The sequence below is a fragment of the Microtus ochrogaster genome, linkage group LG3 (genome assembly GCF_000317375.1).
Source record: "Microtus ochrogaster isolate Prairie Vole_2 linkage group LG3, MicOch1.0, whole genome shotgun sequence".
In the NCBI taxonomy this organism is placed as follows: Eukaryota; Metazoa; Chordata; class Mammalia; order Rodentia; family Cricetidae; genus Microtus; species Microtus ochrogaster.
In genome coordinates, this window is record NC_022029.1 from 28,665,289 (window position 1) to 28,682,166 (window position 16,878).

Consider the following 16,878-nt stretch of genomic DNA (forward strand, 5'->3'; position numbering starts at 1 on the left):
TTGGTGTTCTTGTTTCTCCTTTGGTAACTTGTAGAGTACTTTCCTGTACCAAATACTCTAGAACATAGACGGCTCTGTGTAGGCACCAGTTCTGTTTCTCCATGTTCAGTGTGTTTCACAACTGCTTGTTGCTCCAGTTCTGGGAATCTAATGCCCTCTGCTGACTTTCATGGGCACTGGGCGCACACTACGGTGCACTAACGTACATATAAACACTCACATGAAATAAATAAATAATAAATAAACGTTTTAAAAGACAGAAAAAGAAAGGAGAGATGATGGAGAGATGGAGGAGGAAGGGAGGCTGGCAGAAAAAGAGAGAGAGAGAGAGCGAGAGAGAGAGAACGCACACCTACTTCGTGGCATCCTGAGCTTGCTCACTCATTGGTTTGAGGTTCTCACCCTGTCATCAGAATGTGGGCGCCACATGGAGATGCTGCTGTGTGATACAGAACAAATTGTCCCCTCTCCCTCAGTCGGCACCACTGTCTTGGCTGTGGGATGAAGTTGCATGTATGCTTCCCAGGGCCCCTCTGCAATGTGGAGATTAACGAGTGTGCATCCAGCCCCTGTGGAGAGGGTGGCTCCTGTGTGGATGGGGAAAACGGCTTCCGTTGCCTCTGCCCACCTGGCTCCCTGCCCCCTCTGTGCCTGCCTGCGAATCATCCCTGTGCGCACAAGCCCTGCAGTCACGGAGCCTGCCACGATGCATCTGGCGGGTGAGGCCCCTCCCCAATGCCGGACCCCTCTTCTGCTGTCTCTCTGGTCACCTGCCACCCCTGACTGCCTCCCCCACCAGGTTCCGCTGTGTGTGTGAGCCTGGTTGGAGTGGCCCCCGCTGCAGCCAGAGCCTGGCTCCAGATGCCTGTGAGTCCCAGCCCTGCCAGGCTGGCGGCACCTGTACCAGTGATGGAAGAGGCTTCCACTGTACCTGTCCCCCTGGATTTCAGGGTGTGTGTCCCCACCTTCCTCCTCAGAATCCCTGATACCCTTGTTTCTCATGTTTCCTTTCTACTCTTTTTAAATCTTTGTCCCCCATGCCCCCTTCCCCCCACGTGTGTCTCTGTGTTCTCATGCCTGTGTGTGTGGGCTAGATCCGGAAGAGGGGTAGGTGTCCTCCTCTGCCACTCTATCTCTTCCTTTGAGGCAGGTGTCTCTGTGTTCTCATGCCTGTGTGTGTGGGCTAGATCCGGAAGAGGGGTAGGTGTCCTCCTCTGCCACTCTATCTCTTCCTTTGAGGCAGGGTCTCTCCCTGAACCTGGGGTTTGTACTTTCTTGGACAGGCTGGAAGCCAATGAGTCCCCGTTGATCCCCCTGTTTCCTTCTGACTTGCAACTGGGGTTACAGTTTGTTATATAGATGCTGGGGTCTGAGCTCTGATCCTTATGATTGAGCATGAGGTGCTCTTAAATACTGAACCATCTTTCCAACCCCTCTGCATTTTCCTTTCCTTTCCTTTCCTTTCCTTTCCTTTCCTTTCCTTTCCTTTCCTTTCCTTTCCTTTCCTTTCCTTTCCTTTCCTTTCCTTTCCTTTCCTTTCCTTTCCTTTCCTTTCCTTTCCTTTCCTTTCCTTTCTCTCTCTCTTTCTTTCTTTCTTTTTCTTTTTGGTCTTTTCTGGATATCAGGGTGGGACTCCATGGCTGGGGGGACGGGAGCAGTGTGTCTTTCAAGACTATCTAAATCCTGCTGGTTCTCTACAGGCCGTCAGTGTGAGGTGCTGTCCCCCTGTACTCCAAGCCTCTGTGAGCATGGAGGCCACTGTGAGTCTGACTCTGGCCAGCTGACTGTCTGTTCCTGTCCCCCAGGCTGGCAAGGTACACCAGTGTCCCCCTTCCTCTCTTCCTCCCTTTCTACCTCCTTTTTTCTTCCTCCTCCTTTCCCTCTTCCTTCTTTTCCTGCTCCTTTGGGAAGCCAAATGAGACCCACCCCTGTTCTGCCTTTGAAGGTCCTTCCTTCTGGGAAAAGACCTGGATCTAGACATTCACAGCTCAGGATAAGAGGGAGCCATCTGGGGCTGAGGATGCTAGAATGCCTGAGGTTTGATGGCCATTTCCTGCCTCAGCCTGCGGGTTCTTGAGCTGCAGGCCCCCCTCAACTTCCACTTTACCCCTCTTACCTAATTACTTCCTCTCTCACCTCCAGGCTCACGGTGCCAGCAGGATGTGGATGAGTGTGCTGGTGCCTCCCCCTGCGGCCCCCATGGTACCTGCACCAACCTGCCTGGGAGCTTCAGGTGTATCTGCCATGGGGGATACACTGGCCCTTTCTGTGATCAGGACATTGACGACTGTGACCCCAGTAAGTGCAGGGAGCCATGGGGGTGCTTCCCCAGGGAACCCACCCATCAAACCATATTGTATGCCTGGCACTGTGTTGCTGTATCCTCATGCACGGTGGCCTTAGTTCCACCCGCACCACTGCTGAATAAACAGTGGACTGGTGAGATGAATCTGCGGGTAAAGGGGCTTGCTGCTAAGCCTGATGACCCGAGTTCAATCCCACAAGGTGTCCTCGGCTCTCTACACAAATACCATGTGTACACACACGTGTGCACACACACACACGTGCACACACACGCACACACACAAAGTAATAATAAAAAATTACAAAAATGTTATAAAAAGTTTTAAAAATGTTTTACTTAAGCCAATATAGAAAATATTTTTGGGCAGTGGTGACTGGCACATGCCTTTAATCCCAGCACTTGTGAGACAGAGGCAGGCAGATCTCTATGAGTGTGAGGCCAGCCCTGGTTTACAGAGTGAGTTCCAGGACAGCCAGAGCTACACAGAGAAACCAAAAACAAAACAAAACAAAACAAAAAACAAAAAAGAAAAATATCTTAATTTCCATATATAAGCCTTTGAAAATTTGAATCTGCTAAATGTATTTTACCGCTTTTTAAATTTGAACTGGCAGCAATACCAAGGGCCCGTTAGCCTCATGGCTGGTAGTGGCTACATTGTTCACACAGTCTGCTCTGAGCTCACGAATCTGAGCAGGCATTAGAAGTTCATGTGTTCCTTGGTACTCTGAGATTGGCCCCAGAGCTTCCAGGGATACCAGACTCTATGGGTACTCCAGCCCCTTATTTTAAAATGGCTTAATGTTTGCAAATAACCTACATACCAGAGACTTTCAGTCATCTCTAGATATCTTACTTTTTATTTAAATGTTTTTACATTTACTTATTATTGTGTGCATGTGTGTGGGTATATATGTGCTACATCTAGAGGTCAGAGGACAGTTTTTGGGGATTCTGTTCTTCCACTTTAAGGGTCCTGGGGCTCTGATTTAGGATATCAGGCTTGGTGACAGGTGCCTGGCCCATGCTGAGCCATCTTACCAATTTAGACTTAATTTTTAATTTAAATTTTATTATCGTGTGTATGGCGTGTGTGTGTTCACGTATGTGTGGAGGCCCCAGGACAGCTAGGGGTTGGATATCTCCTACCGCGTGGGTCCCGGGGATTGGACTCAGGAAGTCAGTCATGTGTGGCAGGCGCCTTGACTTGCTGCACCACCTTCTTGGACTCTCTGGACAGTCTAAGCACTAAGCACAGTGCAGATGCCATGCGTGTGTTTCCTATGCTCTGTTGCTTAGGGGATAATGAGAGGAAAGTTTTTAAGTTTTTATGTGCAGCATTTGTGTGATCTCTGATTTTCACCCTTTCCTCTGCTGGTTGAACCTGCGGATTCTTGTAGGCAGATTTTTCTTTGGGCTGCCAGTTTACAGAAAAAAAGAAAACCGACATGGAGACATTATTAATTATCAAAGATTGACTTTAGCTTAGGCTTGCTTCTAGCTAGTTCTCACAAACTTAAATTAATCCATATCTTTTAGTCTGGATCCTTTTACGCAGCTAGGTTACCTTTACTCTGTATTGCCCATCCTGCTTTCTCTGTGTCTGGCTGGCGATCTCACCTTTCTTCTTCCCAGAGTTCTCTGTCCCCAGGAGTCCCGCCTAACCTCTTCCTGCCTAGCTAATGGCCGTTTGGCTCTTTATTAAACCAATCACAGTGACACATCTTCACACAGTGTAAAGGAATATTCCATAACAGATTCTGAATTTCAGGATAGGTAGGGCCAGCTTTATAACTCACAGGGGATTTTTTATTTTTTTTTTTATTATTATTTTTTTTAATATTTATTTATTTATTAGGTATACAATATTCTGTCTGTGTGTATGTCTGCAGGCCGGAAGAGGGCACCAGACCTCATTCCAGATGGTTGTGAGCCACCATGTGGTTGCCGGGAATTGAACTCAGGACCTTTGGAAGAGCAGGCAATGCTCTTAACCACTGAGCCATCTCTCCAGCCCTCACAGGGGATTTTTTAAATTTTACTTTTATTAATACATTTTCCCCAGCCCAAACAGTTTCCTCTCCCTTCCTCTTCTCTTCCCAGGACTCTACTCCCGTCCTAATTCTTCCTCCCCATCTACTCCTCCTCCAAATGAGATTTTAAAAATCCTCCGGGCTGAATCTGGCTTCTTCTTGAGTTTTCCCCCGTGTGGAAGTGTAGTTGGGTCAGGGCGGGCTGATGTGGGCATAGGGAATGACCAGACTTCCTTCCTGCTCACTGCAGACCCTTGCCTCAATGGTGGTTCCTGCCAGGACGGCGTGGGCTCCTTTACCTGCTCTTGCCTCACTGGCTTTGCTGGTCCTAGCTGTGCTTGGGATGTGGACGAGTGTCTGAGCAACCCCTGTGGCCCCGGCACCTGTACTGATCACGTGGCCTCTTTCACCTGTACCTGTCCACCTGGCTATGGAGGTTTCCACTGTGAGAATGACCTGCCGGACTGCAGCCCCAGGTGGGTGGGGCCTGTGGCAGAATGAGGACCAGGGAGGGCTTCCTGACCTGGCATCTGTCTGAGGGCTTGGATGTTGATGGCTCATGTCTGAGGAAAAGGCAAGGCTGGATGGAAGTCAGACTCCAGTCCTTGCAAGGCCCAGACTGGGACGGGATCCATAGGTGGCAGGCCAGGTGAGATCACTACGAACTAAAGCTTGTTGGGGGCAGTGAGGATCAGACATTGGAAAACACTTGACTCTAGGAGGGGCAGGGTGGCCTTCAAGGTGGTGGAGCTTGACCCCCTTGTCTTATTCTCCAGTTCCTGCTTCAATGGAGGAACCTGCGTGGATGACGTTAACTCCTTCAGCTGTCTGTGTCGCCCTGGCTACACGGGCACCCACTGCCAATATGAGACCGACCCCTGCCTCTCCCGGCCCTGTCTGCATGGGGGCGTCTGCAACCCTACCCACCCAGGGTTTCAATGCACCTGCCAGGAGGGCTTCACTGGGAATCTGTGCCAGGTGGGTGGTGGCTAAGGTCCTTGGGGAAGAGTTCAGAAACCAGGTGGTGCCTGTGGGGCATCCTGAAAGGAGAAGTCCACCTTGTTTCTAGGGTCTCTCCCAGCACTGACCTTGAGGGCTTCTTTTGCAGAACCTGGTGGACTGGTGCAGCCAGTCACCCTGTCAGAATGGGGGTCGCTGTGTCCAGACTGGTGCCTACTGCATTTGTCCCCCTGGGTGGAGTGGCCGCCTGTGTGACATAAAAAGTCTACCCTGCAAAGAGGCTGCAGCCCAGATGGGTGAGGGGCAGCATGTGTCGGGTGTGTGAGGCTGAAGGATGGTGCATATCTCTTGCTAGTATTAGTCGAACGATGGGGCCACATAGCATATGGATCTAATGAGGCATGTGGCTTAGTACGTGTGTGACTGTGGTATAGTTGGCCAGGATGGGGAGACAGCTGGGATGCTGTGTGTGTGTGTGTGACTGAGCCTGCATGGGCATCAAAGTTGGATATTATGGAAAGAGACCAGGCCAGATGACAAGTTGCCTGACAGCCCTCTAGAACGTGGGTGAGACAGCAGGGTTGCTGGATTGTGTGATGTGGGCCGGAAGAGGGAAGGGTGCATGGCTGCCTCACAACTGACGTCACTCTCTGCTCCTCAGGGGTACGGTTGGAGCAGCTGTGTCAGGCAGGTGGGCAGTGTGTAGACAAGGACCACTCCCACTACTGTATGTGTCCAGAGGGCCGCACCGGTAGTCACTGTGAACAGGAAGTGGACCCCTGCACAGCCCAGCCCTGCCACCATGGGGGCACCTGCCGTGGTTACATGGGGGGCTACGTGTGTGAGGTAAGTGTGCATCCCAGGGAGAGGGAAGAGAAGCTAATCATGCATGGTGTGTTTCTTTTTCCTGGTGGGGGAACGGGAATGGGTCATGCGTGGAGGTGAGAACTCTACCATTGAGCTTCATCCCTAGTCTGCATGACTGGTTTGTATGTTTTTGTTTTTGTGGCAAGGTTTCTCTGTAGCTTTGGAGCCTGTCCTAGAACTAGCTCTTGTAGACCAGGCTGGCCTTGAGCTCACGGAGATCTGCCTGCCTCCGCCTCCTGAGTGCTGGGATTAAAGGTGTGCACCATCACCGCCTGGTCTTTTTTTTTTTCCCGGTTTAGTTAGTTTTTGAGACATGGTCTGTCCATGTAGCCCTGGCTATCCTGGAATTTGCTATATAGTCCAGACTGGCCTCCAGCTCATAGAGATCCCTCTGCCTCTGGCTGGATTAAAGACATTCGCCACCATACCTGGCTACCTGGCTGCGTGTCTTCTTTCCTCCTCCTTTTTCAGCAGTTTCACTATTTAACTCTGGCTGCACTTGAGCTCTTAGAGATCTACCTGCCTTTGCCTCCTGAGTGCTGGGATTAGAGGAGTGTGCAGCCAGACCTAGCAGTCTTTATCTCTCTCATGGGTATGTGTCTGTCTGTGTGTGTGCACTGGGTGTGCACAGTAGTGTGCTCAGAAGCCAGAGGAAGACAACAGCCATCTTCCTCTGTTACTCTGCTTTATTCCTTTGAGGTCCTCCCACAGAACCTGAAGTTAGGCTGGTAGCAGTGCCCCAGTGTTCCTCCTGTCTCTACCCTGGCACCTGGGTTACAGACACAGAAGACCATGCCTTGCTCTTTGAGTGGGTGCTGGGGATTTGAACTCAAATCTTCATGCTTGTGCAGCAAGTGCTCTCACTGAGCCATTTCTTCAGCTCCCAACCCTCATGTCTTTGTGAATGGATCTGGGCACGTTTGTGTGAGTTTCTGTCTTCAGTTCCGTGTTTCTGTGGGCATGAGTTGCTCTGTCAGTGTTTGTGTCTAGATGGGTGTTTTCCCTGTGTTTTCATGAACATATGTTCCTGTATGCTGAGTGTCCTGGTGGCCTTCACAATCTCACTTTGACCAAAAGCAACTTGAGGGAGGAAAGGGTTTGCTCACAGATTATAGTCCGTCATTGAGGGAAGCCAGGGAAGGAGCCCAAGGCGGAAAACTGCAGGGCTAAATGGGAGCAGAGACCACAGAGGGACATCGCTTACTGGCTTGCTTCCTTTGAATTGCTCAGCCGCCTTTCATATATAGCTCAAGCGCCCGGGGATAGGATCACCCCGAGTGGGCTGGGTCCTTCCACATCAAGCAGTCAAGAAAATACCCAGACAGTCATGCTGCAGGCCAATCTGAAGGAGGCAGTTTCTCAAGTGAGATTCCCTCTTCCCAGACGTGTCTAAGTTTGGTTCAAGTTGACAAAAAAAGAAAAACCAAAAAAGCAAACACAGTGTGTTTCCTTGTACTGGGTAAGTCTGCCCTCTCTATTGGCTGTATATTTGATGTCTACATGTGTCCTTTTGTGCTGGGATTCCTTGCGTTCACAGGTATGCCTAGGCATGTCTGTGTCCCCTACATCTGAGCGACTTCCTTTCTTGCCCCACTACAGTGTCCTGCCGGCTATTCTGGTGACAATTGTGAGGACGATGTGGATGAGTGTGCCTCCCAGCCCTGCCAGCATGGAGGCTCCTGTATTGATCTCGTGGCCCGCTATCTCTGTTCCTGTCCCCCTGGCACACTTGGTATGTCAAGGCCAGGGTTGGGGATAGGCTAAGAGGCTGTCTCCACACTCCACTGACCACTCTCCCATCCCCTAGGAGTTCTCTGTGAGATCGATGAGGATGACTGTGGCCCAGGCCCATCCTTGGATTCAGGCCTCCGGTGCCTACACAACGGTACCTGTGTGGACCTGGTGGGTGGCTTCCGCTGTAACTGTCCCCCCGGATACACGGGTTTGCACTGTGAGGCAGACATCAATGAGTGTCGCCCAGGTGCCTGCCACGCAGCTCACACCCGCGACTGCCTACAAGATCCAGGTGGGCACTTCCGCTGCCTCTGCCATCCTGGCTTCACAGGGCCTCGCTGTCAGACTGCCCTGTCCCCTTGTGAGTCCCAACCGTGCCAGCATGGAGGCCAGTGCCATCCCAGCTCAGGCCCTGGAGGTGGGCTGACCTTCACCTGTCACTGTGTCCAGGTAGGTGTGAGTGGCCGGGGTGGAGGCTCTTGGGGAAGGAGAAGGGGGTGTGGCCTCAGGGAAGGGTATGGTCTATAAGGGAAAAGTGGAAGGCAAAGGGATTCTGAGAGATGCTGAATTATGGTTTGGAGAGTAATTTAGTGGAGTTGTGGCTTCCTGGGGGTCCTTCCTGTGGCTTTCTGGGGGTCCTGAGGTCCTTAGAGAAAAGGGAGGTCGCTGAACTTGGAGAGGTTGGGAGAGGGAGGGAGGGTTATCGTTTCTCAAATCTTGACCTTCACTCTTCTCTCTTTTCCACCCTCCTGCTCTTTTCTTCTCATCATTTTTTTCCCTTTTGATTCCCTCATCCCATCAATAGCCATTCTGGGGTCTGCGTTGCGAGAGGATAGCACGCTCCTGCCGAGAGCTGCAGTGTCCGATGGGTATCCCATGCCAGCAGACTGCCCGTGGGCCACGCTGTGCTTGTCCTCCTGGGCTGTCCGGTCCCTTCTGCCGGGTCTCTAGAGCGTCACCCTCAGGCGCTACTAATGCCAGCTGCACAGCTTCCACTTGTCTGCATGGGGGTTCATGCCTGCCTCTGCAGATCGTTCCTTTCTTCCGCTGTGTATGCGCTCCGGGCTGGACTGGCCCGCGTTGCGAGACCCCATCTACAGCCCCTGAAATCCCCGAGGAGCCACGGTGCCCGAGAGCCGCCTGCCAGGCCAAGAGAGGGGACCAGAATTGCGATCGCGAGTGCAACACCCCGGGCTGTGGCTGGGACGGCGGCGACTGCTCGCTGAACGTGGACGACCCCTGGCGGCAGTGCGAGGCACTGCAGTGCTGGCGTCTCTTCAACAACAGCCGGTGTGACCCAGCCTGCAGCTCCCCAGCCTGCCTCTATGACAACTTTGACTGCTACGCTGGTGGCCGCGAACGCACCTGCAAGTGAGCTCACAACTCTGTCCCCCTGCCCATCTGAATTGCTGCACTGTCTGTCAGTGAGTCACATCTGACCCAGTTTTCCTGGAAGTCCGTTTTTGGGACTGTCTGATGGAGCTGCTTCTTCGTTTTTCACAGCTGCCACCGTCTGGGGTTCCATTCACCTGTGTGCCTCATCTTTGACCATTTGTATTTCCCTCCACACATCTCGCCCGTTTGTTTCTGTCTGCCTGAAGTCACACATTCCATCTGTCTTTCTAAAATTTTAAAAATCAAGCTCACACCTTTAATCCCAGGACCTGCGTAGCAGAGGCAGGCAGGTCTCTATATAAATTCGGCCAGGTTGGTCTATGTGGTGAGTTTCAGGCTGACCATGGTGAGAGCTTGCCCAAACCAAAACATTACACTTACTTATTTAGCATGTGTTCATGTGGCGGTCAGAGAACCCACTCGCAGGGATCTGCCCCTCTCCTTCCACCTTGCGAGCCCTGAGGCTGTCTGTACGCCCAGCTATGTGTACTTTGGCTTGTCCATCCCTCTGTCTGTCTGCTGCTCTGTTCTGTGTGCCATCTGTCTGCCCGTCTTTGTGCCCCGCTTCATTCATATGCCTCTAGTGGCCATCCTCCTGTCCCGTGGATCCTCCGTCTCCTTGTTTGTCCCTCTCCATCCATACATTCTGCATCTCTGCATCTGTTCCTGTCGCCCCCCGTCTGTCTGGAGCCCCCTCCTGCCTTCGTCTCCTCATTATCTTCCATTCCAACCTTCCCAAGCCCCTCAGTCACCCCGACCGCCTCGGATGTCCCATGCTTGCTCTTCAGTGAGGACGCTCTGCTTACTCCTACTGGCTGAATTGTTCTTCCCTGAAGCAGTTCCTCCCACCTCCTTCAAGCCTCTGCTCAGATGGTGTTATCTACATTGTGAACTACTTCTACCTCCAGCACGTCCCATGCTTCCTAGTATTTAATCCCAACACTGCCACATATACATTTACATTAACCATTTATTGTCATCTAATTAGAATGTTGTATATTCTCTTCACCTGTCTCCTATGACGTCTCTCTCCACACACAGGGATGCCAGTTTTTCTGGGGCAAGGAATTGTGGGTGGGAATCTTGGTATCTATGGCAGCATGTAGCAGGTGCTCAATTAATAGTTAATGCATTGATACTGGTTGAACATCCCTGATTCCAAACCCGGAACCCCGAACTGTGTGGAGTGATGCCACAGTGGAAAATTCCATCTTTTACCTTATTGATAAATTGCAGCCAAAATTCAGGTTGGGATGTAGTTCAGTGGCAGAGCGCTGCCTAGATGCCATGGGGCCCTTGGTTCCATCCCCAGGAAATAAAACAACCCCCAAACTCAGGCACACTAGAGATATATAGTTACTTTTGGGCTATGTGTTTTTTCTTTTGTGTTTAAGCTTGGACATTATTCCTGAGGTGCCTTATATAAATTATGTATAGAAGGCTGGGGGTGTAGTTCAGTTGGGATGCTTGCCTAACATGCACAAAGTCCTGGGTTTTGTCTCAAGCACCAGCTAATCTGTGAGCGGTGATGCATGATTGTAATCCCAGCACTCAGCTGTTGTAGGCAGGGGGACAGTTCATGATCACACTCAGCTACATAGTTTTTTCTTTTTTTATTTAATAGGGTTAGGATTTTATTATGTAGCCCTGCCTGGCCTGGAATTGGCTATGTAACCCTGGCTGGCCCTGAAACACCCCTGCCTCTGCCTGGAGTACTGGGATTAGAGGTGTGTGCCAGCATGCCTGGCTAACATAGGGAGTGTGAGGCCAGCCTGAGATACGTGAGATCTTATCTTAAAACAATATGTTTTGAAAGATAATTCATTGCATATATAATAGTTAAGAAAATATGCAAATATTCTAAAACCCAAACTAATTGAAACTCTGAAATAGCTTTAGTCCCAAGTATTTCGAATTAGGAATACAGAACCTGTGGTTATGCAACCAGCAGCTGCATTTACAGAAAGTCTGACATATGGAAGGTCATTCGAGTCCCCTGTGCAAGGTGCAGTAGTGCTCTTTGCTATGTGTGTATTTAGTGTCCGAGGGAATCTCTGATGGTGTGTTCTCTGCCTCCAGCCCGGTTTATGAGAAGTACTGCGCTGACCACTTTGCAGATGGCCGCTGTGACCAGGGCTGCAATACTGAGGAGTGTGGCTGGGATGGACTGGACTGTGCCAGCGAGGTCCCGGCCCTTCTGGCCCGAGGGGTTCTGGTCCTCACGGTTCTTCTGCCCCCTGAAGAGTTGTTGCGTTCCAGCGCTGACTTCCTGCAGCGACTCAGTGCTATTCTGCGCACCTCTTTGCGCTTCCGCCTGGATGCTCGTGGCCAGGCCATGGTCTTCCCCTATCACCGACCAAGCCCTGTCTCCGACTCCCGTGTCCGACGTGAACTGGGTCCCGAGGTGATCGGGTGAGTGACTATAGCCCAAGGTTGGGTGCAGTGGGCAGGGCACTGATGACCCAGACCTTGCGTTTCACCCTTCTTAATTGAGAGCATTCCTTGCTATGCATCTTCTACAGGTTTTTCTTTTCTTTACTTTTAAAGATTTATTTATCTATTACGTATATAGCATTCTGCCTCCGTGTATGCCTGCACACCAGAAGAGGGCACTAGAGATCTCATATATGGTTGTGAGCCTTCATGTGGGAATTGAACTCAGGATCTCTGGAAGAGCAGCCAGTGCTCTTAACTTCTGAGCCATCTCTCCAGCCTGGGTTTTTAAGTGTCTGTGAGGTTTTTTTTTTTTGTTGTTGTGGGTCATGTTTATCCTGTGCACACTACAGGGAGCCTAGCTGCAGTGCTAGGGTTTTACCCTTCAAATGCAGATGACAACACCTCCTAGTGGTGACAATGAGAAATGCCTTCAGATGTGTGTGTGTCTTGGGGGGAGGCTACCTAGTGGAGGTGTGGGGGTGGCCGTTCAAAATGGCACTGCGGATCTGGTGCTACTGCCTCCAGGAGAGACAGGTTGTTTCTAGAGCAGTTAAAGGCATATGTGGACTTTTAAAAAACAACTTCAATTAAAAAGTATTCATTATCGTGTGTATGATGTGTGTGCGTTCCCAAGAGCCATGACACTCAAGCCACTGCATGCATGTAGAGTTAGAGGACCATTTTGTGGAGTCAGTTCTCTCTGCATCTTTATGTGAGTGCTTAGTGCTTCAAACCAGGTTGTCAGGCTTGCATGGTAAGCACCTTGCCTGCTGAGCTGTTTTGCAGGCTTTTTTTCCCCCCTTATTTTTGTTTGTTTTGTTTTGTGTTTTATAGGCTCTGGCCTGGAAACTTCCATGTAGGTTGGCTTTGAACTCATGGTCGGCCCATCTCAGCCCTCTAAAGTACTAGGATTATAGACATATACTGTATCTCTGATATACATACTCTCTCTATGCCTCCTCCATCTCGTGAAAGTTGCAGAACTAGCCCCTGGTGACCAGGCAGGGGGAATTGGAAGTGAGAGGGGCATTTGCTGAGGGTGGAACAGGGTCTGAGGTTTGGGTTGACCCCGAAAGGAAGGGCTGGATTTCAGAGATGCTGCAGTTTGCATGTTCTGATTGGATGCAGCCAGAGTGGAGGAGATGGGTGACGTGGTGTACGTGCTCTCTCTTGGCTAAAGTGGCTCAGTGATGAGGACACAGGGTGAAAAGCAGGGGCTGTGTTGGAGCTTGCTATTCTTAGGGTTCCTGAGGTAGGGGAGAAACCCCAGGAGGTGCATGAGGGCTGAAGACAAGACAACTGGGTATGGAAGATCATTGGAGGGAAAGACGAGAGACTCAAGGAAGCAGGCGAGAAGGAAATGAAGAAGGAATCAGGGTGCATTGAGACCTAAGGGTCGATGGTTATTAGAGCCGGTGGCTCAGTGGTGGAGTACCTGCCTTGCACATTCAAGGCTCTGAGTTCTTTTCCAGCACTTCAAGAAACAAAGGAGAAAAGCAAGCTTTTAGAGGAGCTGAGATATGGGTGCAATGTCCCAGCAAAGGGCTACATCCTGGTCTCCAGTAGGGTGAACGAAGACCCTATTGGATTCACAGCTTTGGGACCCTGGTGGTCAACAAGACCCGTTGGGAGAGATGGTGGGGTTGGATACCAGCTGAGAGTTCGGCAGGTGGTGTGGAGATGGAGGTGGCTTTCTGAGGTTTGGTGTCTAGGATGCTACAGACAGATGTTGAGCCTTTGGGTCCTGTTGCTCTGTTCCTGCAGCTCTGTAGTGATGCTGGAGATTGACAATCGGCTCTGCCTGCAGTCACCTGAGAATGACCACTGCTTCCCCGATGCCCAGAGCGCTGCTGATTACCTGGGAGCCTTGTCAGCAGTAGAGCGACTTGATTTCCCATACCCACTGCGGGATGTTCGAGGTGAGGTGGGAAGAAGCGAGGGACATCAGAGCATGTGACCCCAGGGAGTGGTACTGTCCTAGAGTGTGACCGAAGTCTCGTGAGGAAAGTCCCATCTTCTGGTTGAAGCTCAACCTGATGACTAGAGCCTTGGCCCATAGCTAAGCCAGCCCCATGAGTAAGAGCCTCTCACGGTTGGACCTCTAGTTCCAACAAGCAAGCTAAAGCCTTGCTTCATATCTATTGCCTGGGATTGAAACCCCACCTGGTTGTTCCCGCTCTGCTATTTGACCGAGGGCTTATCCACTGCTTCCTTCTTACAGGAGAGCCGCTGGAGCCTCCAGAGCAGAGTGTGCCATTGCTGCCACTGCTGGTGGCAGGTGCCGTCTTTCTGCTGGTCATCTTCGTCCTGGGTGTCATGGTGGCCAGGCGCAAGCGCGAGCACAGCACTCTCTGGTTCCCAGAGGGCTTTGCACTACACAAGGACATAGCAGCTGGCCATAAGGGCCGGAGGGAGCCTGTGGGACAAGATGCACTGGGCATGAAGTGAGGACCTTGTCTGCTCTCCATCCCTAACTATGGGACCCCTGGAAGTTCTGGACCATCCCTACCTTGGTCATACTCTAACTTCTGACTCCCGACCTGGTTTTAACTTCAGACTCCATCTGGAGCTTCAATGTTCATCCTCTTGACCAAAGACTCCATGATCCCTGGGGATTGCCTCTGATCCCTGACCTTTGACCTTATCTTCTATTTCTCGCCATTTCCTGACTCATATCCTTCCCGGGCCCCATCCTGAGTTGGCCTCCCAGACATCATTCTGATTCATTCCCGTGTGACTGCTGGCCTCATTTTTGTCGTCATCTCGACCTGTCCCTGACCAGGAGGACTGTATTCTTGATGATCCTGCCTCACCTCTGGCTTCAACCCACCTGCCTTTGATCTCACCTCAGACCCTCATTTCCACCCAATGCCAGTGTTCATTTCCCTGTGATCATCCTCAATTCCGAGCCTCCTACTTCCCGACAACCATATTCTGACTTTAACCTTCCCCTAGGATTCCAGGACTGCTCGTCATGACATTTTCAGTCTCGGCTACCCATCTATTTGTCATGAGAGCGCCTCCTCTTCATGAGCGTTGACACCATCCTCTATATCCTACAGTTTGCTCATCTCTCTCCGTTCCACGTTAAGATTCTGGCTACCTGGGGCGTGAGGGATGGCTCAGTACTTTCAGTGATTGCTGAGCAGCCGTGCCAACTGGAACCCTAGAGCCCGTATAAATGTTATCAATTCCCTAAATGCTTGGTGGGCATGGCAGCGTAGCCATGACAAATCATGACACGAGACTTGTTATTAGTTATGAATGCTCGGCCTTATCTTAGCTGTTCTTTTAATCTTTTTCTCTTTGTTTACATTTTGCCTCGGGGCTTTTCACCTTTCTTTCATTTTGTACGTCCTACTTTCACTGTTTCCTCCATGTCTGGTTGGCTGGCAGCTTCCTGGCTCCTGGCCTCGGGCATCTCCTTTTCTTTCTTCCTCATTTTCTCTTCTTTCCTCCCCTCTTACTTATTCTCTCTGCACACCAGCCCTGCTTATCCCTCTGCTGCCTAGCTATTGGCTGTTCAGCTTTTTATAAGGCCAATCAGGTGCCTCAGGCAGGCAAGGTGAAACAGCAACACACCTTTACACAATTAAATAAATGCAGCATACACAAATGTAGCACCTTTACATAGTTAAAGTAATATTCCATGACATGGCAGCCTGCCTTGCAAGATGAAGTCCTGATTCCTAGAGCCAGCTGACGAATGAAATTGTCTTATCAGTGAGCTCTTGGTTTGATTGAGAGACCCTGTTTCAATGACCAAGACTGAAGAGAGATTGAAGATGATTCCTATTTATCAGCTTCATAATTGCACACTTACATCCACACCCATGTGTCCAAAACACTCGTGTGCGCACACACAGGCACACATAAATGAGAACAAATTTGATTGCAACCTGACATGATTCTTGTAACTCCATCAACCTGACACGATTCTTGTAACTTCATCTCTGCCCTTCCATCCCTCATTGGAACCTGTGTCAACAACCCAAGACCCTTCCTCAATTCCTGACCCATAACCTCCTCTGTGACCTCTGCTTGAGTTGAACCCTAAATTCTCCTTCCAGATCAGATGTCTCCAGTGCACTTTCTCATGTCTTTTTCTTCCTGTTTTCCCCAAGGAACATGGCCAAAGGTGAGAGTCTGATGGGAGAGGTGGCCACAGACTGGATGGACTCAGAGTGCCCAGAGGCCAAGAGACTGAAGGTATTGCCTACTTCTCTTACTCTTTCCCCATCAGGATCACAGGTCGGGATGCCCTGGTCAGCTGAGAGGCCCAGGGGAGTCTCCATTGTCTCCATTGCCACTGCATCTGTGTGACCTCATTTTCTTCTTAGTGAGGCTCTGTTGCCTTGTTAGGAGGGAAGGAGATTTGCTACAAGTTACCTGTGTGGATGGGAGTTCCCCTTCTCCATCTGGTTCTTTCTCATGCAGGTTCCTGTTCCTAGGGTCACCCTATAATAGTGATTTTTTTCAGTCTGTGGGTTGTGACCCCTTTGTGGGGGTCAAACAACTCTTTCACAGAGGTCACATTTCATATATCCTGCATATTAGATATTTATATTAAAATTCATAATAGTAGCAAAATCACAGTTGTGAAGTAGCAATGGAATAGTTTTATGCTTGCAGCGGTGGGGGGAGGGGGAGGGGAGGCAGTCACCACGGCATGAGGAACCGTGTTAAAGGGTCGCAGCCTTAGGAAGGTTGAGAACCACTGCCTTAGAGGGAGCACCTGGCTCACAGAGTAACTGTTTTTTTTGTTCTTTGGCCGGCATGTCCAGTCTGAAAGCATCCCCAGGCTGCTCTTGGGTTCCATTCATCTCTAAGAACCATCCCCATTGGTCTGCTCTCTCCATTTTCAGATGCTTCAGTCGATAAAGTGCTGAGTTCCTGAGCTTGTTTCCCAGAACCCACACAGGAAACAGAAACAAACAAAACACAAACCAACAACCCAGGTGTCATGTAGAACATTTGTAATCCCAAGTGTTCTAGGGAGGCTGAGACAGCAAACTCCTGGCTGGTTAGCTAGCCTGGCCCACTTAGCAAGATCCTGGTCAGTGAGAACCTGTCTCATAAAAAGGATGGACAGTGCCTGAGCAATGACATCTGGGGGTTCTTTGGCTTCCATACTCATGGCTGGACACA

The 16,878-nt window shown here is 50.5% G+C and overlaps 1 protein-coding gene across 1 annotated transcript in view; it reads left to right on the forward strand.

Moving 5' to 3' along the window:
• Positions 1-16,878, forward strand: part of Notch3 (notch 3) — a 46,306-nt gene that overhangs the window by 15,176 nt on the left and 14,252 nt on the right. Inside the window, exons 13-27 of the mRNA XM_026785856.1 lie at positions 527-719; positions 800-951; positions 1,701-1,814; positions 2,143-2,298; positions 4,589-4,814; positions 5,115-5,316; positions 5,447-5,594; positions 5,960-6,144; positions 7,765-7,897; positions 7,973-8,349; positions 8,705-9,270; positions 11,374-11,706; positions 13,495-13,649; positions 13,952-14,174; positions 15,855-15,939. Coding sequence (XP_026641657.1) covers positions 527-719; positions 800-951; positions 1,701-1,814; positions 2,143-2,298; positions 4,589-4,814; positions 5,115-5,316; positions 5,447-5,594; positions 5,960-6,144; positions 7,765-7,897; positions 7,973-8,349; positions 8,705-9,270; positions 11,374-11,706; positions 13,495-13,649; positions 13,952-14,174; positions 15,855-15,939 — 3,248 coding nt within the window. The remainder of the gene's footprint in view (positions 1-526; positions 720-799; positions 952-1,700; positions 1,815-2,142; positions 2,299-4,588; positions 4,815-5,114; positions 5,317-5,446; positions 5,595-5,959; positions 6,145-7,764; positions 7,898-7,972; positions 8,350-8,704; positions 9,271-11,373; positions 11,707-13,494; positions 13,650-13,951; positions 14,175-15,854; positions 15,940-16,878) is intronic.